The sequence below is a fragment of the Tachysurus fulvidraco genome, chromosome 7, assembly GCF_022655615.1.
Source record: "Tachysurus fulvidraco isolate hzauxx_2018 chromosome 7, HZAU_PFXX_2.0, whole genome shotgun sequence".
NCBI lineage: Eukaryota > Metazoa > Chordata > Actinopteri > Siluriformes > Bagridae > Tachysurus > Tachysurus fulvidraco.
In genome coordinates, this window is record NC_062524.1 from 4,314,482 (window position 1) to 4,326,111 (window position 11,630).

An 11,630-nucleotide genomic window follows, 5' to 3' on the forward strand; every position below is an offset into this window, starting at 1 on the left:
TATAATAGATTTACATTATATGTATATATACACACATAGAGCCATTATACATAGCATAATATAAACTAAAACATAAACTGAAGAGTTATAGATTTTGTAAAACTTATTGTCGTGTCGCATTTCCGAGCCGGAATAATTTTTTAAAATCTGAATTTTTCCCATTAATTGTTTGCCAATGAATTTTTAAATGAATTTATTTATTAGTTGTTGTTTTTTTTTTTGCTATACTTTCTGAATATTTACAGCACTGATACATATTGATTTAATGATTTTAACATTAACAGAAAGAAATTGTTTTTACTGAACTTTACTGTAATTGTTTTTATATGTTTTACTATTGTGCTTGCTATAATAAAAAAATAAGCATGTCAGAAAACTAAGAGCTGAGAAATTCTACTCTCGAGGAAATAATACACACGACACAAGAAAGCAAATTATACATAAAATTCATTAAGCTCTAATGCCACATTTATTTATTTATTTATTTATTTATTTATTTGTTTGTTTGTTTGTTTGTTTATTTATATTAAATTTTATAGGAATAATAGGAAATGTATTAAGGTTATAAAAACATCAACAAGAATCCAGTCACAGTGTGAATATAAAAAAAAAAAACTATATGTTATTAAATACAATATCACTTTCAATAGTAGTGTACAGAGTGGATCATTTATTTTATTTTTTATTTCAGTTCAATTTTATCTATATACAGCTTTTAAACAACGGACATTGTCTAAGCAGCTTGACAGAAAAAAAATTAAATTGAAATTAAGATTTTTTAATTCAATTTTTATTTATCACTAATGAACAAGCCTGAGACATGACTGCTTTTATTTATTTATTTAACTATTTACTTGACTATTTAATTTTTTTAACAGTTCTCTTTAAAAGAGAACTGTTGGAGAATTATACAATTCTACATTTTATACTTTTATACTTTATACTTTAGAGTTTAATATTGAGATTCAGAAAAGTGACACCTCTTTTTATTTCTTCTCATCTAGTTCTGCGTAATTTCTTTTTATTTATTGTTTGTAAAGTCTATAAGTTTATCTATAGCCTGTGTGTGTGTTGATCAAAGATTTCTTATTCTTGCTGAATGGAAAAAAAAAAGTCTTTTGCTGGTGTTGGCTGTGTGTCAGAGGGAGGACGTCTCCTGCTGTATCGCCCTCATTGCAAAAGCGTCTGATGCTTCCCTTTTCATCTGGAGATGTTTGAGATAAGAGTGAGCGGGCGCTTCAGCATGGCAGCTCGTCTGCTGCTCCTCTGCTGTGTCTCTACTCTGAGAAGTAAGTGTCGTGTCTTTTCTCTTCCCTTTGTTTAAAACTGCACCAGGGGCTTTAGAACAACACCTTGATTCATCCAGTAAGATCCAGACATTATAATCATCGTACTAGAGTTTAATCCGGACATCACAGGACGTTTACAGCCTGTCAACTCTAACAAAACAAATAGAAACGACACGATTGAAAATTAAATCAAGTTAAAATTCATTCATTAATCTCAAGCATGAGCTTTCTCAAAATATGTTATTTATTCCTGCGATTATTACTAGTTTATTATTATGACTTTATATTTGACTTTTTACAAAGTTTATTTTTTTTAAAGTACAATAATTTTTTTTCCAGAGCATTAATTCAGATATAATTCATCAGACATACAGTAAAAGTATTAATTTCTGTTTTTTTATTTTTTATTTTTACATGCTATTATACTAATCCATTGTATATATCCTATATCCTATATACTATACTAGTGTTCACACAGTGTGCAAGTTTTGGCACCCTAACAATATCCTTGTACAGATTATTTATTTATTTATTTATTTATTTATTTATTTATTTATTCAAAACATTTTTGTTTTCCTGCATAAAAATGTTGATTGAAAATGTTGAAGTTTGTAAAAACAAAAATTAAGTAATAGCGCAATTTTTTTTCTGTAGCAGAAACTTACAATGTTTTTCAGGTCTGAATAAATACATAATTAATATCTTTTTACTTATTTTTTGGAGATTATTTAATATAAAAATTAATTAAATGTCTGCCTTATAGGCAAATTATGTCATTTAAAACTCGAAACTACTTTTACATAAATAAACAAATGACATAAATAAACATAACATAAATATTTTTTATTCTATTTTTATTTGATTTTCAGGTTCATTAGTTCATTCAGCTTGTACTGTGGTGTAGTGTAAACTGTATTTTTTATATCATTCTTAATAACATCATGTTCTTGTTGCTAAGCTTCAACCTTCCAGAGTGATCAGTTAAAGAGCTGTACTACTCCAACGCTCATTTTTCAGTACATATATTAACATTTTACCTCAAAATCCTTAAAAATCTTTTTTCTTTTCTTGCAGCTTCTCTCTCGTCCGTGGTGCATCAGTCCCCCGACTTCATCTCTGTATCCGTCGGTGACTCTTTTAAACTAAAATGTAGTCGTGATCTACCGATAGCATATTGTTACACCTCATTCTCCTGGTATAAAGTCAACCCAAGAAGTGGAAAACTAGATGATATCAGTAAAGATAATAAAGACCAGGCTGAAGATGATAAATTATCGTGTACCAGGACAATCTTTAATGCCCGAGTTCAAGACTCAGGTACTTACTACTGCGCATCTATACATGATAAAATGTTGTTTATTGGAACTGGAACCAGAGTCGTTGTCACAGGTAAGTGCCATTTAATCAATTTAACACACAACACAAGGTTTTTACATAATTACCAAGCGTTAAATCGACCACACTATAAGTTACAACACCAATTTCACCTACACCTACACACATTACCAAAAGTTTGTGCACCCCTGACCTTGAAGATCTCATTCCAGCACTGTTTGTTCATTCTTCTCTTCTCATCTCTTCTCATCTCATCTATGAAGCTTTCTACTAGAGCATGGCTGTGTAGACTTGTGTTCATTCATTCATACACAAGAGTATTAGTGAGATCAGACTCTGATGCTCAGGATGTTGATGAGACTCCAGTTCCAGTTCATCCCAAAGGTGTTCAGTGGGGTTGAGTCAGAGTCAGAGCTCAGTGCAGGACACTCCGGTTCTTCCAGTCCAAACTTAACCTCCACACCATGTCTTCATGGAGCTCAGGGGGCTTTGTGCACAGGGGCTTTGTCATGCTGAAACAGTGTTTGGGAATCTTAGTTCATGTGGTCTTTTACATCAATACAACATCTGTTTGACTGTATATGGGAAATTGTAAAGCTTCAGCAAACATACTTTGGGGTGCACATACTTTTGGCAATATACTGTAGAGTATTGTTTTGTTGTGTACAGTATTTAGCGTTTTTCTTTTAACTTCTTTGCGCTTTGCAATACGCATTATGTGATAAAAGTATTTATTAAAATTTATATTTCAGGGTGTAAAAAAAGCAGTTTCTCGCTTTACACTTGGAAAAAATATCAACGGTAATGAACTAAAACCTGGCAGTGAGACATGAAAATGAAAAAGAAAAAAAAAAGAAAAAGAAAATTAGATTAATTTCAGAAAGAACTTCTTCTTTTAAAAGCACTGGATTCTGTAAAGAAATCATTCTCACTGTACTTTGTGCTTTCTAACCATTTATAGTTACCTTATAGTTAATTTATAGTTAATTTATAGTTAGAAGTTGTTATTAACCTTTACAGCCAAAGGCAGTCTCGCTTAAAGTTGATGAAACAAAATAAATGCGGCTCGTCATGAAAACGCGAACAGCTCTCCATCCTTAAGACTATACTGTCTGTTACGTAGCACTGATACTGGAGTGTTCTGAAAAAAAACCCAAAGTGTTAGGAAAAAACCCCAATACTGTAATTTCTATTTTACATTTTTTTTAAATCTGTTTTTGTTCAGCATCAACATTACAAATTCTTCTGAATGGCCTGTTACCATAGAAACAAGCGCACACTTTATATATTAATTGCTGCTATCAGACCTGCTGTTATAGAAATATGTACTTCATTTATCTGTGCATTTTTTAAAATGTCATTATGAATGGCGAATTCAACATCACTCTGAGTACAGACAAGGAAAATTACTATTTTTAATCTTTAAACATAGCATGTGTGTGTGTGTGTCTGTGTGTGTGTGTGTGTGTGTGTGTGTGTGTGTGTGTGTGTGTGTGTGTGTTGTAGACACGGGTCCCGTAAAGCCGACTGTGGTTCTGTACGCCCCGGTGCACGTGGAGGTGGAGGAGGAGATGGAGTTGGAGGTGGAGGAGGACGCTCCCTCTGTTCTCCTGCAGTGTGTGGTGATGGACGTCGTTCCCTCTCAGGTCAAAGTATCATGGTTGGTTGATGAAGACGAGCGCACAGGATGGACAGATTCAGACTGGACAGGACATGACAATGCAGCCTCAGAAAACACTAGAGCTCAAATCAGAGTCTCTGTAAAGGAATGGATGGACGCGACCATCCAGTGTGTCGTGAAGTATAAAAACCAGACCGTGTACCAAACCATGCCACCGCGAAGTGAGCAAACTTTAATGTATTTTACTATATGCTTCATTACTACAGAGAGCTGGATAAAATAATATTTCTAACATGCTAATTGAGAAATTATAAATGTAAAAACAAAAACTTTTTTTTTAGAAAATCTCTGTCAATGTTTGAATATATTTTTATTTAAGACTATTATATCTCTATTATTTTATTAAAGATGTATATTCTAGAATAAACCCAAAAGCAGCATCATTAATGTCTTGGGTAACCGGTTTATTAGCAGATCACTCAGACTCGTGCACATGGCTGCTGTATGGAGGCTGCGGTGTCGCCGTCTTCACAATCGCTGTGGCGATCACTGTGGCTTTGTGTTTAAGAAAAGGTGAATAAACACACACACAAAATATGAGAATTATCTGAGCAGTTAGTAGTCCTGCTCTTAAACATCTGTGTCAATGAAGAAGCTACGTCATTATCTAACAACAACATGTACACATGCAGAAAGAAGCTAGCAACTAATCTTCAGACTGGGTCTGGACCTGTAAACATGTCACTTAGCTAACATCAGCTTAGCTTAAATACTAGTCTGGATCTGTAAATACTTCACTTAGCTAACATCAGCTTAGCTTAAATACTAGTCTGGATCTGTAAATACTTCACTTAGCTAACAGCAGCTTAGCTTAAATACTAGTCTGGATATGTAAATACTTCACTTAGCTAACAGCAGCTTAGCTTAAATACTAGTTCAGTCCTGTAAACACCTTTACTTAGCAAACAGCAGCTTAGCTTAAATACTAGTTTGGACCTGTAAATACTTCACTTAGCTAAGAGCAGCTTAGCTTAAATACTAGTTTAAACTTGTACTAATTCACTTATCTAGCAGCAGTTTAGTTTAAATACTAGTCTGGATCTGTAAATACTTCACTTAGCTAACAGCAACTTAGCTTAAATACCAGTTCAGACTTGTACTAATTCACTTAGCTAACAGCAGTTTAGTTTAAATACTAGTCTGGATCTGTAAATACTTCACTTAGCTAACAGCAGCTTAGCTTAAATACCAGTTCAGACTTGTGCTAATTCACTTAGCTAACAGCAGTTTAGCTTAAATACTAGTTTGGACCTGTAAATACTTTACTTAGCTAACATGAGCTTAGCTTAATACTTAACTTACCCTGTTAGCTTAGCTACTAACAACCTTAACATGTGTTTAGTCCCGTATCTGCTTAGCTAGAAGCAACATAGCTTCCAAATGGATCTGGATGTTTATTTTCTTACTTTAAACCACAAAAACATGGCTTCAAGTAATCACTAATCATTCTGTCAGGTATTTCTAACCACTTCCTGTCCTCTACTCCTGTCTCAGGAATATTTATCGTTTCATGAATAGTGTCCTGGTTTAAATCAGAGTGTCATATATGCTAATTTCTCTCAGTTTCAACATGGTATGTTAATTTTAAGTCACTTTTTTTCCCCATTTTTTTTCTCAGAGAAGAGAACATTTCCAATTAAAAGGTTTGTCTCATGTTTATTCCATACCTCAAACATCTAGTGAATACAGTCTTTTATTATGGGATGTAAAGCATCTTAAGGTGTCTGAAATTTGAAAGTGAAAGTTAAAGGTGATCTTTTCTGATGGTGTTTCAGGCGTGGCGTCGGTGTGGATGTTCAGCGTAAACACCGAGCTGAGGGTAAAAATATCTCACACAGATTATTTGGATCATTTGTATTAAATATGACTGTGTTAAGAAGTCTTACAAAGTCTGTGTCATCTGCTCCACAGGAAAACAGGAAACGCTCAGGAACCATCTACAGAAATCTCCTATGGTACACACACGTACACACACGTACACACACAAACACACACACACACTTTTACACATACTCAAGGTGTCTTCTGGTGTTTCCGTTTCTTACAGGAAGTGGAATATTCCAGTTTGAACCACGAAATCTTCAAACGGCCACCGGCTGCTCCTCCTCCATTAGAAATAAATTAACAAAAGTATAAAAATTTCTGTTTCTTTTCATGTATTTATTGTAACTCATTAAATTTATTTATAAAACCTGTTTGTTTCATGCCTGTAGGTATCAGACTAAAATGGCTCCATTTTTTTATTTTATTTTTTTAGGATAATGTGTTAAATTACTTTAAAATAAATCACTGGAAATAAAATGAAATGAATAAAAAAGTCTCCTGCTTTATCTCTTTGATGTGGATTTAATTTGTTAGAGAGAAGTGGTGTTTATTTTCCTGTAATAGACTTAAAACAGTACTTAACAGTTACTATTCACTGTTTTCTTACGGTTTTCTATTTAAAGAATGCATTAATATAAACCATTTTAATACAGATCTCTGTGCAAAGCAATTGGTGCGTGATTACAATGATCATATTTCTGATTAGTTTATAGTTTCAGTAAATGTTTTGGAAGTTGGTTGTTGTTCATCTGGAAACTTACAGCTTTACTGCTGACTGGTACAAAGCACTGAAGAGGCTCCAATAAAAAAATGAATACTAGACAAATAAACAAACTTAGAAATATTTATTAAAGGTCAGTATGTTTACCTCTCACCTCCAGGTTTGTGGTTCGATTCCTATTTCTGCCCTGTGTTCTTCAGGGGTTTCGTCTGGGTTCTCTTGTTTCCTCTTCAGCCAAAAAAGCATGAGTTGTACAAATCTGACAAATCTTTAAATTGTCCTGTATGTGTTATTGTGCCCTGTGACAGATTGTTGTCCCATCCAGAGTGTCCCTTGCTTCATACCCTGAGTCCCCTGGGATAAACTCATGGTCGAATAGATAAATATCACCGCTTGTCGTGCTACGAAGTAACCAGAACGTATAAACCATTAACACAAACTCGTGTGTCCTAGAGAAAGTGTTTCTGATGGTGAAACTGGAGACTCCATCCAAAAAAAATACAACAAAAAACAACAAATATCCCACACATAATAGTGTAAATCCTTGTGTGACTGTTCATTTGGGCCAGCAGACAGTACAGTCACTACACACTGAGCACTAACCAGACTAAAAAAAACAAGCAGAATCTGCTGACCATGAGTTTTGGTCAGAACATAACCGGATACCAGGAAACAGGAAAACCAGGAAATTCCTGTGACAAGGAAGGATTTGTTCAGGCTCTGACTCGTTGTGTGTGGGAAAAAAATATAATACACAGCAACAGCAGGTGGGGTACAGGTTTAGATAAACACTGACGCCTACAGGCTGAAAAAAGTGCAGGATCCTCTCAGATCAGCTGGCTAATTAGTGAGCTATCTTATGTTTTAGGATGAAGGTCATTAAGGCTGGAACCAGGATCAGGATTTATACAAACTGATCATTCAGTCTGAAAAACTAACCCCACCCCACGGAAACCCTGGAAGAATGTGTACTATATAAACCACAAAGCTGTTCAAGTCTAAACTTCTCGGTTGTGTTCTAATAGCTAGTAACATTAAGGATCACGATACATTTAGCGATGTTTTCCAAAACAAGATGCTCATGTTTACGGATTCCATTCCAATCCGAACACAGTTTATAAATCTGTCCTGACTTAAAACTGTGCACAAAGTGATTGAGTGAGGGAGGGAGGGATGGAGGGAGGGAGCAAATTTCTTCTTCCAGCTCCAACAGACTGTGTGCAATGTGTGAAGATTGCCATGAGCCATCGGTTTCATCACAAGTTTCAACAAGCTGCAGAACTGACAGAGGGGAAAAAATATGGATGGGAAAAACAAACACACCGTCTCGATTAACTGCTCTGAATTAATGCTGGGACTTGTGAAACTCAGTAAGGAATAATAGTTCGAGGCTGCTGAGATGACGCGGTGTGGCCAAAAAAATATTAAATAACACAAGTTATATATCTGGAGATCTTTGTGTTAACTGTTTTATTCTGAAACAAGCTAGATCCAGAAACATTGACTGGCCACAAGAACATGGAATTGTTGGGGTTGTACGATGGATATATTATTAGCGCACATCACCTTAAACAAATAAGAAATGTAAGATAGTTGCTTATGCCCAAAAACATGTTTGATTAAATATTTCACCCCTAAAATATGCGTACAAAATGTGAGAGCCACCAAAACCTCCCAGAATCCATTTAAAATGTTTTACTGAATTCATATAGTACAGAATAATAAATATTTCTTTATGTTTTTTCATTCTAATAATCTAATCTAGGTTAGTAAAAATGACAGATTCATTAGAAACTACTGAAACCATCTTTTCAGTTTATCAGCCATTTTTAAACCCCACCCCTTATTTATTTTTAACCACAACACTAGTCGTATGAACAGTACAGACAGTACAGACTGTATGCTCGCAGGTTACATCCCTTTGGTACACAAGCCATGAGATTCTTGTCTGGAATGAAGATGAGTGGGTGACTCAACAGCAGTCAAAATAACTTGGGGAGAAACATCCATTTAATATCATACACTTCTGAAAATAAATAAATTAAGATATAAACATTTTGTGTTTTTTAATGGCACACTAGCCTAGCTGACTTAGCTATCAGCATGGCATGAGGACAATTACCAACCTACTGCATGTGATGAAACAGAAAGTCTATCCAAACTATCACAAAGCTTACATTCTAGCTACTCGTTGTTCTAGTAAAAGTACTTCTGTCTTTCAGCGCCTTTTTACACCTGGTCACTTCGTGTGTTTTCTCTGATCCGGTAACTATCTGATTTGTTAAAACTTTCCATTTACATCAGGCCACATAAATGCGTCTCGGCGAATCGGATATCGATCCGATCTTTCTATTCCCTCCCAAAATGCAAATATATTTGACCTCATTTCCGGGGTAATTGAAATGGAACACACTTTGGTGTATGCGGTTGCTAAAAAAACAGCAATTACTGTTTGCTGCATTTTCGCTGGCGGCAAGACCCAACGAGACACCTGGGTGAAAGATCGGAGCCAGCACTGGTGGGAAAACATATTTATTTCTGGTGCGATGCACGACTCGTTAGTCACCTGCGAGTCACGTACTTCCGTTTGGGAGGAGTATAGCACTGACGAATGTGGCTTGAACAACCACATTCATTTACACCTGTCCAGTTTCATTTGAATTGCATCCCAGACCACCTCCTGAAGGGATTTGAGCGATCGGATTTATATCCGTCTCCAAACCGTTTCGGAGGGCATTTAGACCTGGTCTGTTAGCAATCGGATAGCTATCGGATCACAGAAAATGCATGAAGTGACCAGGTGTAAAAACCCCCTCAGATTAAGTAGCAGGAAGTTACTCAGTATTCGACGTCGAATGTACTTGACGCATTCTTAGACTTTGTGTCATTAACACCTGAGCCATGAGCCAGGAGAGAGCTGTTCCCTTACCAGCAACACAATTTTAATATATCTAGAAAAGTATTATGAGATATGGTAAGAAAAGCTGCTCAAGATCAAACAATGTAGACAATAAAACGATCCTAAACACAGGCAAGTAGTTGGTCATTTACCTCTTTAACCAACGCTGCCTCAATAGTGTGACGAGGACCAAATCCTAAATGATAGATTTAATAAATGGTAATCCTTAATGTTTAAATGTATTAATTCTGAGCTACAAATTTCTCTAGCAAAAGGTTGCGGTGAGAATTCTTTTAGCAAAATTTCAAGTGATCGTTTTAAGGATTTAATTCTTAGTGCTATTCTTATTCTGAACAGATTCTCTACACAACTCCTATGCTGATCCACTGGGTTGGATTTTTTTCAACACTTGTTTACAGAAACGAGTATATAAGTGTATATAATAAGTATGTCTGTGCTATGGGAAAATGCGTACTTTGTGTTTAAACACGGTACTCTTTCTGAACTGGTTACAAGTCAGGTATCTAAAGTGTGTGTGGCATGTGAGGAACGTCTGTAATCTTCACGGCACGGCAAATACAAAAAAATGTATCCTTCAGAGAATTCATCTACTGTTTAAATAGAGAAACCAGTGGTGTGTCAGATGAGGTATGTGTCTGAACGTGTGTGTGTGTGGGGGGGGGGTGTTTGGGGTGTAACTGAACAAGTCTTAAGATCTGTGGACGTTTCTTCCAAGCTGTCTATCACTGTGAGCTTCACCTTACTTGGCCTTATCTTATATTTACACTTCTTGCTTTGTTGAAGTAATGGCTTTAATGTTTTTGAAAGCTGGTTTAAGTATAAGCGCAGGTTTTATATTATTCCTTCTTCAAAAGTGATTGTCACTTTAACAATCACTTTACTTTTGTACTTATCTGTATTTTTATTTGAGAAATGTATCGAAAGCAATGCTACAAATGTTTAAAATCAGGGGAGAAAATCCTAACACCTTTGGACAGCATTTGTGTGACGCGTTTGTTTTTAGTGTTGCTGCAATATTAGTAAAGAATCTTTACTTTAAAATAAATAAATAAATAAATAAATAAATAAATAATGACCCTTTTCCACCGAGGCAGTTTGAGTGCTGGTTTGGAGCCAGACCCTAATTTAGAACCAGTTCTTTCTTTTTCGACCGCCAAAGCACCGGCTCTGAACCAGGAAAAGTGGTTCTTAAGTAGCACCAAAACATTGCTGGTCTAGACTTAAGAACCGCTTGCGTCAGGAGCTGTGGGCGGGGCTACTGTTAGCGCATTTGATAATGTACCTTAAGTATACTAATGTTTAATACACTTTTAATTTACCGCAATATGATCAATTATCAGCACACATGATCGTAGGTAGCTACATGCTAAGGCTAACTTTTTTCCGTGTTAATGGTAAAATAACGTTATGTACTTTCTCGATTACAACCTCCGTTTATACAGATTACATGGAGCTGCACGTACACGTTGGATTCACCGCGTTTGCATGCCAATGTAGGTTCACAAAGCCATCAGCATTAACAGTAAAGTAAAATCTGCCATTGTCGATATGTTTGCCGCTGCAAACTTTGCTGTGTACCGTGACACGTATACAGTGACGTCAGACGATGGAAAGGCAAACCGGTTCTTAGAAGGTTCGCCAGTGGAACCAACTTTGAACCAGCACCCAGTTCTTTTGGTGGAAAAGAGGCATCAGAGACAAGATGAGGGCATGTCAACCTTAGGGACATGACAGAGTTGAGAAAAGTTGAACATTATGCAAATATGGAACGACTCAGTGCAGCGACTACCAAATGAGTGAAGACGTTAGCGGTCACGAGATCCTTAATAAAGAGCAGACACTACGTCTAACGCCAGAACG

General features: G+C 35.8%; 1 protein-coding gene and 1 long non-coding RNA gene across 3 annotated transcripts; one reads left to right on the plus strand and one right to left on the minus strand.

Annotated features, from left to right (window-relative positions):
• Positions 1-1,064: 1,064 nt before the first annotated feature.
• Positions 1,065-6,635, plus strand: LOC125138315 (immunoglobulin lambda-1 light chain-like). Of its 2 annotated transcripts, none has more exons than XM_027177963.2 (8): positions 1,065-1,289; positions 2,364-2,678; positions 4,131-4,466; positions 4,720-4,818; positions 5,924-5,948; positions 6,081-6,124; positions 6,217-6,260; positions 6,353-6,635. In XM_027177963.2, exons 1-8 carry the CDS (start codon positions 1,211-1,213, stop codon positions 6,428-6,430), a joined length of 1,020 nt encoding a protein of 339 aa, XP_027033764.2. In that variant the 5' UTR covers positions 1,065-1,210; the 3' UTR covers positions 6,431-6,635. The 2 variants fall into 2 exon arrangements, with proteins under 2 accessions (XP_027033764.2, XP_027033762.2); XM_027177961.2 differs by having other exon boundaries at positions 1,072-1,289; positions 4,717-4,818.
• On the minus strand, positions 5,959-7,592 carry LOC113662829. The gene is made up of 3 exons (XR_003445343.2): positions 6,998-7,592; positions 6,192-6,255; positions 5,959-6,118 (listed from the first exon to the last, which is right to left on the minus strand). It is a non-coding gene; the product is annotated as an uncharacterized LOC113662829 (long non-coding RNA).
• Positions 7,593-11,630: the final 4,038 nt, after the last annotated feature.

Bases quoted from the DNA above. Each gene is read 5' to 3' on its own strand.
- LOC125138315 (XM_027177961.2), top strand. From the start codon at position 1,211: ATGTTTGAGATAAGAGTGAGCGGGCGCTTCAGCATGGCAGCTCGTCTG. The intron at 4,467-4,716 runs GTGAGCAAACTT...CCGGTTTATTAG, and splicing joins CCAAACCATGCCACCGCGAA to CAGATCACTCAGACTCGTGC. The intron at 6,125-6,216 runs GTAAAAATATCT...TCTGCTCCACAG, and splicing joins GCGTAAACACCGAGCTGAGG to GAAAACAGGAAACGCTCAGG.